The following is a 16,755-nucleotide window of genomic DNA, read 5'->3' as shown; positions in this document are numbered from 1 at the left end:
TTATCCGCCATCTCTATCTTTCTGTCGCTCGGCTAATGTCCGTCCTGTGCACTGAATGCTCTCTCCTCCACATCATGAGTAGACACGCCCCTTACTGCTGATTGGCTACAAATTTGTTTTGCTAGCCAGCCCGAATCAGTTTTCTAAAGCGTTTTTGAAAAATCGCTTACCCCACCTTTAAAATCAAATTAATTCTTTTATTAGCATTTCTGGCATTTTTTTATTGATGCTTTGGCAACAATGTATGCAATAATATATACAAAAATAAACATATTAATATATAAATATAGTTAATATTACATTGTTTTATTAGCATTTCTAGCATCTTATTTATTTAGTCACTTTTTGTTGTATACTGATGCTTTGGCAACACTGCATGCAAAAATATATACAATGTAAATAATCCAAAACATTATATATAATATATAAACATGCATATATGTATATTACATACATGATGTAGAAAATTATTATATATATGCACATACATATTTGGATAAAAGTGCCTGCTAAATGACGAAATGTATATATACATATACAGAATGTGTGTGTGTGTGTGTGTGTGTGTATAAATAAAAACTGCAACAGAAACACAAAGGCCTAATGCCTAATGTTGTTTAGACCCCATTAACATTCATTGTATAGACAAAAAAATATTTTTTTGTGTTCCACAGAAGCAAGTCATGAAGATTAGTAAACAATGCCAAAATTTAGTTTTTTTTTGTGAACTATCCCTTTAAACCTGAAATCAGTAGTTTCTTCATAGGTCCTAAAAACATACTGAAACACCTTTCTAACCCCCATCAAAAGCAAGATGATAAATGAGTGTGTACGAGAGAGAGAGATTAAGAAAAAGATTGAAAGAGTGGGGATTTCTCAGCATGGTCTCACAGGACAGAAGGGGAAACGGGAGGGGGTTCACATGGCATTATTAATAAAACAACATGAACATACACACACCTGCAGGTGAACATTCACACAATGAACTTAAAACAACTAAAACATATTAGGCTTAGCTAAAGAATTAGTATGCAAACACACACAAAATATAAAAGCATCATAATGCTTTAACAAAACACAATAATGACACAAACAACAGGACTGAAACAATCACCGAGGAAGAAGGTTAGAGGAAGTGGGTACGGCTGGCAGGTAAAGTGACAGGAAATGCCTCTGATTAGAGGCTGATGATAGTTAAGATTAGCTCTGACTCTGTGTGTGTACCTCTCTTGTTCTTGTCTCATTCTGCATGTCTCTTCCTCCGATGCATGAGTTTCCTCTGCCTTGCACTTCGGACCATCCAGACGCTCGTCCTTTCGGTATTTCCCGAACCTTTAACACACACAAACACATGTCACAAGTTGATGTCACATTCTTCTCAATTAACTGTTCAAAAGCCCAATAACAGTTTATTTGGTGCATTTTGTGCATATATTTCAGTGCATTTAAAAGCTTATTGATTCAAAATACTAGTCATGTTTCCCTTCAATTGTAATGGACATTATTTATTTATTTTAATAAATATATTTTCATTACATTATGCTTCTGAAAAAAAAACCTTAAACCTGTCTGCTCTAATTAAACCACCGTTAAAGCTCTTAATCCATCTATTCTAATTCATTTAACAAACTAATCACTGTTTTGCAACTCTGCAAAGCAGAGAGCGCGAAAAGTCTTCTCTTCTCTGCAAATCTTTGTTTTATCAAGCATATCAATTCATTAATATTCCGCTGACATGTGCGAGGACTGAAGTGTGTGCGAGAAAGCTGAAAGGAGTTTCAATACCTTTGTATGCCTATGTGTTCTGATATTTGGCGGAGCTCATTAATATGTAGAGCGCTCATTAATATGTAGCAGGTATCTTTGGCTCAGTGAGGCAGATGACAGCCATTAAAACACTCCACTGCCCCAGAAGCAGTCTAAAATATTCGACGTTTTCAAAAATGATTTATCTATTGCTGACAGATTCAAAAAGCTTCAAATGAGCTGTGTTCTTGCTTTCTCTCGCCTCCAGTCTACACTAAACTTCATGGAAACTCAAACTTTTCCTTCGTGTCTTGAATGTGATTGTCCACTCTGCCTAGAGCTCAGGAACATACTGTCACTCCACAGAGCACAAACGCACAGCCTATAAATATTAATGATTAGATTTCAATCCCATTATTTTTTTATATTATTACAGGAAGTCCAAATACTAGTGAGATGCACTGCTGTCTACTGTCTACATACAGTACCTGTACACTGCACTATTTCAAAAGTTTGGAATCAGTAAGATTTTTTTATATATTTTATTCAATAAAATCAATTTAATTGATCAAAAGTTATATAAAATATAACAACACAACTACTACTACGGAGCACAAAAACAGCACATTAAAATGATTTCTGAAGCATCATGTGACACTGAAGACTGGAGTAATGATGCTGAAAATTCAGCTTTGCCATCAAAGGAATAAATTACATTTTAAAATATATTAAAAATGGAAAATTACTATTTACAATATTACAGTTTTTACTATATTTTTGATCAAATAAATACAGCCTTGGTGAGCACGAGACGTCTTTAAAAAAACTTGGAAAATATTACTGGCACCAAACTTTTAAATGGTAAAAAGCTTAATTAGCAACGTTTATTCAAATTTTAATCATATTGTGTCTAGCTATTATATGATGTAAGCACAGAAAATTCACATTTTCATTTAGATCTTTTCTATCAACACTTCAGTAATTAAAGGGGTGGTTGACACATTTTTAGTTAGTTTAGTAAATTTCACATAATTTACCTTTATTCTACACCGCTCTGTTCCTTCTCATATAAACGCGCTGATGATTTCCTGCTTTTATGAAGCCCCTCCCTCAGAAATACGCGATGGGCTCAGATTGGTTAGCTAGCCAAGTGTGTTGTGATTCGCTAAACCGCCAGAGCGCGCTCAGTGCATGTGCTCCAGTTGTATTGTAAACAATGGCGTCGTCAATATTGCTTATCAATTTGAGCCCGAATGAGGCACAGAGAATATTAGTGAAGAGGATCGCGCAGAACCTGTGCAACTTAATGGTATGTTTTTTTGTTTGTTGTTGTCTCATACGTTTAGATACGTTGTTATTTGTAAATGCTACTGCTTATGTTAGCTTTTAATATACGGTTTCATCCTGGTTAAAGCTTTAATACAGTACAGCAACCGCATACGCGTCCATGTTTAACATTTCTCATAGCTATGTGAAAAATATCTGTAAGTCTGTACACATAAAATGTATAATTGGAACACAGTTCACTGATGGAGCTGATGATCTGAATGAGAGAGAGAGAGAGAGAGAGGCAACTACTCTTCCTCTTCTCTAAAGCAGATGCCCTCGCCCCCCTTGTTGCATGTTCCCGGGGCGGGGTTTATCAGGGTTTGTGAAGTCACAAACCCGGGAAGTAACTCGTTGTAGTCCCTACGAGCTGTTTTGCAGGCATTAAACTGCCATCATTTTAAAAGACAATATCTACGTTTGCATTGAACTTTCAGTGTCGTAACTTTGCAGATATTGTTTATGCTCAAACAGCAACATTACACACTAACGTTAAAAAAGTGAAATCGCAATCAACCACCCCTTTAATATTTATAATCAATTTTTTTATTTTTTATTTCATGCATTCTGGGACTATAACCGTCAAGGACATCTAATGTTTTGGCTAAAACAAAGCCTTCTTAATTCATGAGGCAGCATGAAGCTTGTTAAGGCAACTTCAGGCGATATCTACAAAAGAGAATAACGAAGAAACTCTGTGATGTGTTATTTTGAACACCCTAGCAACCACCTAACAACACACCAGAAACCACCCAGAACATCTTTGCAATTGCACTGCAACCTGCCACCTTAGTAATGTGCTGGTAAGGTTTGCCTGTCCAAACACTACTCATTTTCTTCACTCACATCTTTCACCAATTTTGCTGGTGAAAGAGTCTTTGAGACGGGAACACGCCTATGATGCGTCGGTGGGCAGCTCACTAGGCTTTTTATTCTATTGTTGGGTTTTGAGGTAATTAAGGACATGAAGAAAAAGTGCTCTGGGCTCATCTGCGCTCTTATCATCATTATTCTTAGTCGCTTTTATCTGACACAAAAAGCTGTTCAGATCTGCTTTTAATTACCTTAACATCTCTCCAAGACCCTTGAGCATTCCTTTCTTTGTTTTACCCTTCTCTTTCTCTGGCTTCTTTTTGTCCTTCCCCCCTTTTTCTTTCTTCTTCTCGTTTTGAGGCTGGTTGCCATTGATCAGCTGTTGCTCGGTGACGGGAAGCGGAGTGAGATCAGCTACCGTGGAAACCGAATCCCGCCCCGATCGAGAGCTTCCTTCAGTGTCCTCCTCCACTACAGAAAAAAAGAAATGGAAAGCTGTTATTATCAGTCATAATCAACAAAAGTTAAACCAGCTAATCAAATTCACAGCCGTTATCTCAACATTTGCCAAATTTTAGTGCGTTCGCTGATTAAACCAATCAGGAGCAGCCGTACATGTATCCATGCATTCCTCTTCATCCTCATTGGCTGTTGGCCTGTCGTACGATTTATCAATCGCAGCTCGGAAGCTCTCGTTGCAGCCCCGCCCCCGTATGATGCGTGGCCGTGGCCGGTGAAAAGGCATGTCACCGTTGAGCGTCACCTCAGCGACGGCAGTCTGTAAACTTTCCAGAGAGCTAGACTTCTTTAGGCCGAGAGACGGGCCAACATCATGTGAGGAAGAGCCTGAGGAACAGTTCGCTAGTTAAACCACAAAGCACAATCAACTAGTCATGCATGCAGTCTGTCTGCCACAAATTTCAACCGTAACGCTGATAAAAGCAGCTATATTTATTTGAACGCTATGTGGAGTGTGTGTGTGTGTGTGTGTGTGTGTGTGCATGAGCTGCTATCATTTGTAGTCAGCCATGAAGATGTGAAGATGCGTTTCTGTATTAAGTGATGAAGATAAATGAATGCAAGTGGTGGCCAGAAAAGATTGTGTGAATTTATCTTCATCACGCAGCGCTGCCTTATTGAAGCGTGTCAGACCGCCCCTGCTATTTTTAAATATAATACAGTTATGTGTTTGTAATACTGCAATATTACAATAAAATTTATCAAATTTAATAAGATTTTCATAACAAAAAGCTTTACAACACCACTACAACCTGTTGTACCTCCATGGCAATAATATACAAAAATACAATAATATATGTAATGAAAATATATGTAAAAATGAAAATAAAAGGGGTCAGTGAGATAAAAAAAAAATACAATTATAATGTTACAAAAGTTTCTATTTCAAATAAAATTCTGTTCTTTTGAACTTTCTATTCATCAAAGAATTCTGAAAGCAAACATATTAAGCAGCACAACTGTTTTCAATATTGATAATAAGAAATTACTTGATAATAATAAGAAAATTCTTAAGCACCATTAGAATGATTTTCAAGCATATTAGAATGATTTCTGAAGGATCATGTGACACTAAAGACTGGAGTAATGTTTGCTGAAAATTCAGCTTTAACATCACAGAAATAAATTCAATTTTAAAATATTTGTAAAAATATATTCAAATAAGAAAAAGCTATTTTAAATTGTAATAACATTCCACGATATTCCCACTTTACTGTTTTTTTAATCAAATAAATGCTGGCTCTATATGAGCATAATAGACTTCTTTCAAAAATATGAAAATTTATTAACATATAAATATCAATTGTGTATTTTAGTGCTTTCTGGATCATTTCATTGCTAAATTGCAGAGTATGAATGCTGTAACCAGTTTTTAAGCTGTTCTGGTTATGAGAGTGGTGACAAACGGGACTAGGAAAGTAATCAGTGATGAAACAGCAGGAAAAAAATCATCTCAGCACTGAAGAAAAACAGGCAAGGATTTAATAATCCTTCAGTGTGGAAGAGAAGTGCAGGAGTGGTCATGCTTACCTGGGTGGTTTTCTGTGTAGTGTGTGAGGTTAATCTCATCAGCCACTGTGTGAGGGGCACACACACATACACATACATCGACAGGACGGTTAGTTTGACCATTCAACATGCAGCAAGCAACCAGGCAAGTATCACCATCAACAAATCAGACGACAGAACCAATCAGTCAGTGCTCATTAACAAAACGGTGTGTTTCCACAGTGATTCTACTGATTCAGAGTTATCACTTTTCCACTGAGACCGTGCCGGTGCCCAAACTGACCTCATTCCACACGTTTCCCTCCAAAGAAAAGGTGGGAATAATGTAATTCATACTTCATCCCTTTTAACGTGCTGATCTCAAAATCGGGAAATCACTAATGTCAGAAATTATGCAAAATAAATGTAAATGTGAAAAACTCCAAATAAAACAAACACGTTATCGTTTGGCTCTGGAGTCAGTGGAAGGTTCTGCAGGAATCAGGATGCCTTGTCTGCACACTGGCACCAGCTCCATTTCAGTGGTAAAGCGGTAAGTGAGGAACATCCAGCTGAATTGGATGAGTGGAAACAGTGTTCAGATTAGAAAGCACATGCACAAGGGAGACCAGTGCAGACTTAGTGACGGTGGAGTGGTGAATGGTGATGCCCAGAATGAGAGGCATTCTGAGAAGTGCTCTTATAAAGAGAGGAAAGTAACTTGAGCAATGGATTACATTTCGGGGTGGGAATTTATTTACTGGGACCGGCCTTTAGAGTATCTAGGCCCAAGCACTGTGTTTGGGACTGATCTTTATAGAGTATTTAGGTCCAATTACTGTGTTTGAGATGGAGCTTTAGAGTATTTATGTCCAAGTACTGTTTTTGGGAGAGACCTTTAGAGTATCTAGGTCTAAATAATGTGCTTCGAGTTGATCTTCAGAGTAATTAAGTCTAATTATGTGTTTTTAAGACTGACCTATTCCAATTACTGTTTTTGAGATAGACCTTTACAGTATTGAAGTCCAAGAACTGTGTTTGGGACAGACCTTTGGTGTATCTGGGACTAAGTAATGTGCTTTGAGTTGATCTTTAGAGTAATTAGGTTCAATTACTGTTTTTGAGACCGACCTTTAGAGTATTTAGGTACAATCACTGTTTTTGGGGCTGATCTTTTACTCCAAGTATTTGGGACAGATTTTTACAGTATCTTAGTGTATCATAGATCTAGTCACAGCGATTGGGTCTGACATTTAAAGCATCTAGGTCCAATCACTGTCTTTAAGACTGACCTTTAGAGTATCTAGTTCTAACTATTGTGTTTACTGTGCTCTTTCAATGTGACTAAAGGTCATTTTTAAGACTGACCTTTAGAGTATCTAGGCCTAACTACTGTGTTTTGGGTCGAGGTTTAAAGTATTTAAGACCAAGCACTGCATTTAGGATTAATCTTTAGAGTACCTAGGTCCATGCTCTTGGACTTGCGGGTCTTGATGATGTCAAGTTGGCTCGCGTCTCCATACTGCTTGGTGCGTTTCTCAGACATGCTTTGCCTGCCAAAGCCTTCCCTCTGAAACACCCCCTCGTCAATAGCACTGGAAGTGCTGAGGGAAGGAGAGAGAAAGAGAGACAGATTAAATCACAGCACAGTGTCCAGCCCTTGGCCCTGTTCTAATAACCGAGGCTCCTTTGACAAACAAAGGAAAGGCCATGGACTCAATTACAGCAGGAAGCTCGTCAGAAGAGTCAGATAGTTGATGCTCGAAATAGAAACAAAGACAATAGATACTTCACTAAATAAATTACAAAACTTTCTAAACTGTCCACTTTTATTTACCTGTTGGGAAGCTCTTGGTTCCAGGGTGGCGGCGGAGGCGTCTCCACAGCGAAGCCTATGTCATCATGAGAACTGGATGACGATTGGTCAGACAGCTGGGTGGGGAGAACATGTGGCCTGTCGTCTTCAATTATGACCATGTCATCCTGAGGCATGTTCACTGTCGGCGAGAGCTGATAATGATCTACAGCGAGATAAGAGCAGGAAGGGGTGTAGGGGACAATCAAATTATGTTATTATTACACAGTAATCAAGTAATACAGCTAATCCTGATCATGGTGGGGGTTTCATGATGTGCAGATGGTAAAAATAAAGATGACAAAGTGTTATTTATAATTCACGCAAAAATAAATCACCTCATTTTGAGCAAAGCAGGTCAAAGTCACAGAGAATCACGAGTAACAGTGAATCATTTGTGTCGTGCTCTGCATGTCGAGAGATTTACAAATTAAAGACATGGTGTAGAGTCCACTTCACTTGGATATGCTTGCTTGCTCTTACATACAGCCTGGAAGCAATTTGCATTGCTGATTTTCTATATCATCTCGTGCAAAAAAAAGGGCCCTTTTTCCAGTAAATACTGAGAGAAAGCATGCATTTTAGAGAGATAGTGCTGTTAGCTTGTTTGTGTTTTTAATCTGCTCAGAAATTTCCCACCCTAGTCTAAAATAAAGCCCATGAGAAACACTTTCTTTTTTCCAGTACATACTTCAATAAGTGAAACCGCGTGGGATGTAAGCGATCACAAAATGCACTATGGTTGGGAACAAAGTGCTTTTTTTAAAGAAATACTGGAACCAAACTATTCTCTTCACGCTCTTTAGCTTGTTAATGGTTCTTGAATATCTTTTTCCGTTAAACACTGTACTTTTATTTTTCCAATAGAGATTTTAGAAAAGGTTTAATTAAAGCATAATAAGCCATGAATCAAAACATAACATTATAAACTTGGATTTAAAGGAAAAAAGACAGATACAAGAGTGTGTACTTTATGGCTTTAACAAGGAATGAAAACTACATTTTTGAATTAAAAAAATTAGTGGAAAAATATAAAAATATAGGTGCATTGGTGGAGATTTCTTTACAGAATCATAGGTAATGTAGTTTTTCCATTAGGAATTCCATTGTTAAACATGTTTGTTTAAAAATTGAGTTGAAATAACGTGGGCTGATAGCCACTGATTAACAACCTCATAGTTCACAGTACCTCTGTCTTTTTAGGGTTTATAAGCAAGTTATCACAAAAAAAAAATCAATTTAGTAATGGCAAAAATGGATGGGATTTTTACTTCCGGAAGGCAACTAAAGCATTCCAGTTCTCTCCACCACATAAATATCTAATACACTAATTAATTAAAAAAGCAATTCAAATCTTCATAACATTTGAAGATGAGACATTAACCTGCTGTATGTTCATAGAGAACCTCACTCAAGCAGATCCAAATCCAATCAGCACACAAACAACTACATTACCCCATTACTAACACATTTGCTGAGGAAGGTTTGAAAACAGGTCTTTTAAATGGATGGACACAGTCACATTCTGATCTTTCTGCAGGAGTGCTTGTGGAGAGCGCGCAAGTGAAAGCCTGTCTGTGTGAGTGTAAATGGATGGTATGGTATGAGCATGACTCTGCATATATATTGAGTAAATGCAAAAGCATATGCACGTCTGTGTGTGGCACCCTGCTATTGTCATTTCCCATGAGTGGATTCAGTTGTTGACAGGCAGGATAACAGCTCCGGCTGGGCTCTCTCTCTCACACAGAGAGCTCTCAGTGAACCTCCACAGCTCTGCATCTGTTTGTCCAGGGTAACACTCATATGTTTTGTGTTAGACCACATGTTTCTTACACACTGCAGCCCAGAGATGCCAATTCTACTTCTGAAACCTGATGCTGCGTTCAAATGTGATTGCAGAGAGCATCTGGTGATGGTTAACTTGCAAAATAAAGCAAATAATTACTTTCTTGAAAAAAAGAAAAGAAAAATTCCCAAACCCAAAGTTTTTTGGAGATAGATAGATAGAAGGAGATAGATAGATAGATATCTACATGTGTGTTATTTTAATGAAATTCTACATTCATTTTCTATCATCTGTCTGTCTGTGTCTATCTATCTATCTATCTATCTATCTATCAACATTATAAAAAACATTAATTCATTTCATTTAATTTAATTTATTACTTTATCATATATATAGTGAAATGAAAATATATAAAAGATGCTAAAAACACTAATATTAAATTAATTATTAAGCATTTGATTAAAAATAAGATTAGCTTAAACGGACTAAAAAAAAGCAAACCAGGTCAGGCTAGCACAGAAATGACACATTTAGGCCCGGTTTCACAGACGGGGCTTAGACTAAGCCAGGATTAGATCATAGTTCAATTAAGACATTTAAGCAATTTTCATAAACGTGCTTAGAAAAAAACATTACTGGTGTGCATCTTGAGACAAAACAAAGGCACTGATATATTTTAATAAGATCAGTCAATGCAAGTTTCTTTCAGCTGAAACAGCTCAGACTTACATTTTAGTCTAGGACTAGGTTTAAGCCTTGTCTGTGAAACCGGGGGTTAGATCTTTAAGTGTGTTGGTGTTGTAACTCACTCATTTTACGATTATTTGTGTTGGCTTGTGGCCTCAGGTTGTCATCAAGCCCCTCGATTCCATATAGCGAGTGTGAGATCCGCCGCTCGTGGTCATCAGGAGACGGGCTCAGGGTCCGCTCTAACCCTCGAGGACTGCATCGGCTCTCACCCTGACAGAAACCAGAACAACAAGAAGAACATCATAATTCGAATCACACAACCTCTGAATTTCACTTCTGAGAGATTTAACTGGCTACTATTTAAATTTTGTTTGTTTATGTCGTGGTGACCAAGTGGTCAGAATCAGCTCTGGTGGGCTCTGTCTCATTCAGATGCAGACACTGAACACTCAGCATGATGGGAAAATCTTGCGCAGTTATGATCCTGCTCTGGCTAAGACAATTCCCATCATTATTGGCCAAACTTTAATAACCCTGCGACACAAAAATGCATGAGTCCATCATAGTTTTCCCTTCAGAATTACAGAAAATACTTCTTGAAAGCCCTTGTGGATAAATTCGCAAAATGCAGTGACCTGATTGCCTGGTCTTTAAACAGATCAGACGTTCTCTAGAGAGAGAAAGAAAGAAAACAGCACGTGGTCGACCTTAATGTGTGCTGAAGTAGGTATGCTTTTTTTGGTCTGTTTTTAATTCAAAAACAATTCAAAGCAAGACTAGAGGAAATAAAATGTATCTTGACAAAATATGACCAATAATGAGAGAGAGTTGAGATGTAGCAAGTTAATTCCTAATAAAATTTTCTTAAGATGTTTTTAATGGAATGGCCATTTCATTTCCTCTATATAACTTATACATGAAGCACTATTTCCACCTTCACATGAACAGTGATCAAAGCTTTCAGACTCTCATCTGCTTGACTCTTCTCTCTTTACCTCAAGGCGTTTGTTGATTCGTCTTGCCACAATCAGCTGAATCATCCCTCGCTTGTTGCCCTCCGTTGACATGGACTTGCGCAGCATTTCCATGGCGTCCTGGTTTGTCTTCCCTAACAACGACTCCCCATTGACTGCGATTAGCTGATCGTTGACTCGCAGCCTTCCGTCCTACGCCAGAGAATGAGATTATGAAGACCATTCATACACCATTCAAGACATTTAATATGTACACTGTGCAACTCATAACAAAACTATAAGACAACGACTGCTAACTGGTCAATCATTTCTATAATAATGTTATAAACATTAATCAATTACAAAGAATACCGGGGTAAGATATTTTAAAAGAAATTAATACTTTTATACAGCAAGTGTGCATTAAATTGATCAAAAGTGACAGTGAAGACATTTATAAGGTTTCTTTTTTAAATAAATGCTGTTCCTTTGAAATGTCTTAATCCAAATTAATAATGAAATTAAATTATTGCCGTTTCCAGAAGAATATTAGGCAACACAATGGTTTTCAACATCAATAAAATTAAGAAATGTTTGTTGAGCCGTAAAACTGCATATTAGAATGATTTCTGAAAAATTATGTAACACTTAAGACTGGAGTAATGGCTGATGAAAATTCAGTTTTGCATCACAGGAATAAATTATATTTTAAAATATATATAAAAAAAAAAGTTTAATTCTAATATTCTATATTTCACAATATTTTACAGCATTTTTGATCAAATAAACATAGCCTTGGTGAGGCATAAAAGATTTTAAAAAACAACCTCAAACTTATGAATAATTTGTGCCATAATCATGAGAAAAGTCTGCAGATTTCAGCTGGATCTCCTAAAAATGTTTATGTGTATACATTTCGAACCTTGCATGCTGCTCCTCCATTAATAATAGACTTGACGAAGATGCCCAGGTCAGCGTGGCCCTCCTTTGATCTGTTACCCTTGACACTGACTCCTAATCCTGCCGAGCCAGAATCACTCAGAGGCACTTCCAGCGTCAGGAACTCACGCGTCCCGTCTGGGGTTAAGACCAACTCCTCGTCTTCTACCTTCTACAGAAACAGACAGAGACATTACTGTAATTATCGACTGCATAGAAAGAAATAAAACTTGGTTGTCAAATGGCTGTTTCATTTACTTTATCAAAATAATGATTAAGACGGGAAACAGGGGAACAAGGACAGCCTGGAGAAACAGGTGCATTAGGAAAAAAAATATCTTCATGTTAAGACACTATCATGGTTTGTGACCTCTCAAACCGAACGCACACTACAAATCAGTTGTTCAGAGACTATACAAAGACATTTCCTCACCCTCATGTCGTTCCAAACCCATATGACTTTCTTTTCTCCGTGGAATTGAAAAGAGTCACTAGTGTAATCCTTTAAAATGTTCTTTTAGTGTTCCACAAAAGAAATAAAGTCACACAGGTTTGAAATGACATGAGGGTGAATAAATGATGACAGAATTGTCACTTTTGGGTGAATTGTCCCTTGAAAACATGACAGAATAGCTCATTTGTATCTCACAGTGTGCAATAGACTTTAAACACTATGAACCTCTGCACTAGCAGTTTTACATTCAAGTCACTCTCCTGTTCATTACTATGTCCCTGACACACACAGCTGCCATTTTCACCTGCGTCTGAAGGAAATGCAGCACATGTAAATGAGGCGGGGAGGGCAGCTTTCATGAAGACAGGAGGAGGAAAACAGACAAAAAGAAGAGAGAAACAGGATGAGCTTTCACACTGACAGTGTTTCTGAAGCGTAACAGCTGCAGCTCTATACAGACCAAATGTTCGAATTCAAGGTGTGCAAGTCACATTTAAATCAAATAACTGTGATTAGATTTAATAATCACAACCAGATGAGTATGTTAAAAAAAATGACTAATTTACTGAGAAAATCACAGCAACAGTCTATTAATACAGCAGAAAGATACAGATTGAGATACAGAGAGAGTAAGTCAGATTAATTAAAGGCTTATAATCATCCATAAATTACTGAAAATGAAGTAATTTACTCACCCACATCATCTCAAACCTGTATGACTGTGTTCTTCCAGAACACAAAATCATTTTAAAATGTTTTTGCCCATGCTATCAAAGTCAGTGGGAACAAAAACATCACTGGGCCCTATTGATTTTCATTGTATTCATGGCCGTAGCCAGCTATGAGGTCACCGAGGTCCGGGCCTCGGCAAATTGTTCATGTTCAAAAATAACATCTGTTTTCTGAATTAGTAATTTAACACACCTTATATGGGTGTCTGCATGTATAGCTAATGCAATTTATTCGCCATGTTGCCAGATCCGGCTATTATAAGCGTTTTTGGCCTTGTCTTTTCCTCTTAATTTGACACTTTAAAAAGTTAATAAAGTGGGAAGGTACAGTTTAGAGTTAGCGATATCTTTACCTTATCTTATTTTCAAAAGTTTTGAACAAAATTTGGTAGATTTTTATTTATTTTTCGGTTTTTATTTGTTTTCAGAGCAATATCTGGCAACACTGCATCGCCTGCACAAAACTGACCGTAAATAAAAAAGCCCATAGAAAACAGACAAAAAGAAGAGAGAAACAGGATGAGCTTTCACACTGACAGTGTTTCTGAAGCGTAACAGCTGCAGCTCTATACAGACCAAATGTTCGAATTCAAGGTGTGCAAGTCACATTTAAATCAAATAACTGTGATTAGATTTAATAATCACAACCAGATGAGTATGTTAAAAAAAATGACTAATTTACTGAGAAAATCACAGCAACATAGTCTATTAATACAGCAGAAAGATACAGATTGAGATACAGAGAGAGTAAGTCAGATTAATTAAAGGCTTATAATCATCCATAAATGACTGAAAATGAAGTAATTTACTCACCCACATCATCTCAAACCTGTATGACGGTGTTCTTCCAGAACACAAAATCATTTTAAAATGTTTTTGCCCATGCAATCAAAGTCAGTGGGAACATAAACATCACTGGGCCCTATTGATTTTCATTGTATTCATGGCCATAGCCAGCTATGAGGTCACCGAGGTCTGGGCCTCAGCAAATTGTTCATGTTCAAAAATAACATCTGTTTTCTGAATTAGTAATTTAACACTCCTTATATGAGTGTCTGCATGTATAGCTAATGCAATTTAGACAGCATGCTAGAATTTGTAGTGTTCATGGTGTGAAAATGATGGAGAACTATATTGCTGCGAGACACTGCAAGAGTAGTTGTGAGAGAGGTCGCGGGCGCAGCCTTCGCCATGTTGCCAGATCCGGCTATTATAAGCATTTTTGGCCTTGTCTTTTTCTCTTAATTTGACACTTTAAAAAGTGAATAAAGTGGGAAGGTACAGTTTAGAGTTAGCGATATCTTTACCTTATCTTATTTTTAAAAGTTTTGAACAAAATTTGGTTATGTGTGTGCAGTTCTTACCCATTCTCTTGTGTTCTGCATTGCTGGTTCTGTGTTCTAAAGAGAGTGAGGAAGGAGAGGACTATGGTAATACTGCAACTAATAATAATACCTTAATTCTACAAACAAACATGCACACAGTGCAACCAAAGATGGATCTAAAAATCACTCCACCTGGGGTTAATATCATAGAGGGTGAATTCAGTTCAATTGGATTTTTGCCTTTGATATGAATGTAAAAAGTGACCCAATTTTACCTGAATTGACCCTTTTCGAACTGAGGTAAAATAATGACGTTTTTAAAACACTAGTAAAATGAAGAAAGCTAAAATGAAAATGGTTTAAAAAGCTAACCGAAATAAAATAATAAAACGGAAATAGTCCTCTTTATAGAGCTCTCATTGAAATGCAAATGGAAACTTTGAAATTGCAACTTAACCTTGACTCAAACACACCACTAGTCAAACAAGCGTGGTGAGACTCTAAATGTCAGAGATGCTGTGCGATATAGTGATGGACAGTTTTATGAAGACATTAGCAGGAGGATTTCACACCTCAACACTCTCGTAACTGTCACTCAAACACACACACAGACACAGACAGTTCCTCACTATCTCTCTGGGTAGAAAGGCCTCCTCCTGTCTCAGTACCAGAAGAGTCACAGTTCCGCCCATGGGCGTCGTTAAAATAAAATTTTAAAATAAATAAACTGATCTCGAAAAAAGATTCTAACAATTAAATTCCTTAATTTGTAAAGTGGTTGACAAAGAGCAAGAAAGTTAACATAACTACTTTTGTTAACATGAATTAAGAATGAACAATACTTCTACAGCATTTATTAATCTTAGTTAATATTAATTTCAGCATTTATTAATGCATTATTAAAATCAAAATTGTGTTTGTTAACATTAGTTAATGCACTGTGAACTAACATGAACTATCAATGATCTACTGTATTTTTATTAACTAACGTTAACAAAGATGAATAAATACTGTAATAAATGTATTGTTCATTGTTTGTTCGTGTTAGTTAATACATGAATTAATGTTAACAAATGACACCTTACTGTAAAGTGTTACCAAAAATGCAAAATAAACTTTTAAAAACATGATATTATTGAAATATTATATTATTAAAAATATTATGTTTAGAAAACAAATTTATGATTTTGTTATTAATGTATCACCTCTGTTTTTGGAAAAAGTATTTTTTTTATTATTATTTAATTTTATTATTATTTTTTATTATATTATATCATATGATATATATTTTTAATTTCCACTGACAGTCTGTAATCTGTACTGTTCTACTACATAATATTTCAGCGTCAGTTCCATACTTAAAATTAGAGTACATTTGAAAGGACTTTAGTTTAAATGCATTCATTTAGCTCTAGTTTTTATCCCACACATTTTTGAGTCTGCTTTGTGTGTCGAATTTCTCTCTGTCTGCACGTGAGTAACATCAGAAGCTTGCGGCTTAGAGAAACATCAGGCTACAGCTTGTTGATGGAGACTACAGGACTGGAACAGAAGCCCCCTGGACTACATGGGGTCTGAAAGGCAACACAAAATCATGACCTGTCGACCCAACAGACTGGGCTTAAACCTTCCGAGGTGCAGAAATTGGAGACTGTGTGAGAAGGCTGAGATAAGTGCATCTGAGTGTGAGAGACAGAGACCGAGAGTGAGAAAGAGAAAGTGGCCCCACAGGTTGAGTTCAGTCACACTTTTCAAAAAGAACACTGCGAGTTTTCCGATATGTGTGTGTGTGCGACTCGGGTCCAATAAAACACTGAGAGAATCAGACAGCCATATGGAAACACATCACACTGACACGCGGCGCTGCCTAGCAACGCTCCCTGCACCGCTGTTCCGTAACCTCACTGCCACCCTGTGCACCCGCTGGGCCACCTGTCCACACACAGGTGCCAAGACTTGTGCCAACTGTTGTCAATCATTTCACATCCCACACCTTTACAGCAGGGACACACGGATACACACACAAACAGGAAGGAGCTGTTGGCAGATAACAGAGCGACATTCTCCCAGCTGAATCAGTACAGCAGACTCTGCAGAATGGGAAATATGCTCAGCAATAGACATCTG

At 37.1% G+C, this 16,755-nt stretch overlaps 1 protein-coding gene and 1 long non-coding RNA gene across 5 annotated transcripts in view; one reads left to right on the top strand and one right to left on the bottom strand.

The window, feature by feature from the left end:
* The window catches only part of LOC107749177 (uncharacterized), a 9,151-nt gene extending 3,167 nt beyond the window's left edge, over nucleotides 1-5,984 (top strand). The window contains exon 3 of the long non-coding RNA XR_001640997.1: nucleotides 5,909-5,984. This is a non-coding gene — a long non-coding RNA (uncharacterized LOC107749177). The remainder of the gene's footprint in view (nucleotides 1-5,908) is intronic.
* The window catches only part of LOC107749111 (partitioning defective 3 homolog), a 45,570-nt gene extending 30,248 nt beyond the window's left edge, over nucleotides 1-15,322 (bottom strand). The window contains exons 1-11 of one of the 4 annotated variants that reach the window (XM_016564189.1): nucleotides 15,258-15,322; nucleotides 14,668-14,703; nucleotides 12,102-12,290; nucleotides 11,222-11,392; nucleotides 10,346-10,496; nucleotides 7,730-7,913; nucleotides 7,354-7,496; nucleotides 5,935-5,979; nucleotides 4,501-4,731; nucleotides 4,137-4,356; nucleotides 1,225-1,332 (exon numbers count right to left, since the gene is read on the bottom strand). In XM_016564189.1, coding sequence (XP_016419675.1) covers nucleotides 1,225-1,332; nucleotides 4,137-4,356; nucleotides 4,501-4,731; nucleotides 5,935-5,979; nucleotides 7,354-7,496; nucleotides 7,730-7,913; nucleotides 10,346-10,496; nucleotides 11,222-11,392; nucleotides 12,102-12,290; nucleotides 14,668-14,703; nucleotides 15,258-15,320 — 1,541 coding nt within the window. In that variant the 5' untranslated portion in view covers nucleotides 15,321-15,322. The remainder of the gene's footprint in view (nucleotides 1-1,224; nucleotides 1,333-4,136; nucleotides 4,357-4,500; nucleotides 4,732-5,934; nucleotides 5,980-7,353; nucleotides 7,497-7,729; nucleotides 7,914-10,345; nucleotides 10,497-11,221; nucleotides 11,393-12,101; nucleotides 12,291-14,667; nucleotides 14,704-15,257) is intronic. The other 3 variants (XM_016564190.1, XM_016564192.1, XM_016564191.1) reach the window with 3 other exon arrangements.
* Nucleotides 15,323-16,755: the final 1,433 nt, after the last annotated feature.

This window comes from Sinocyclocheilus rhinocerous, unplaced genomic scaffold (genome assembly GCF_001515625.1).
Source record: "Sinocyclocheilus rhinocerous isolate Xijiao unplaced genomic scaffold, SAMN03320098_v1.1 scaffold919, whole genome shotgun sequence".
In the NCBI taxonomy this organism is placed as follows: Eukaryota; Metazoa; Chordata; class Actinopteri; order Cypriniformes; family Cyprinidae; genus Sinocyclocheilus; species Sinocyclocheilus rhinocerous.
This window is presented reverse-complemented; position numbering and strand designations above follow the sequence as displayed.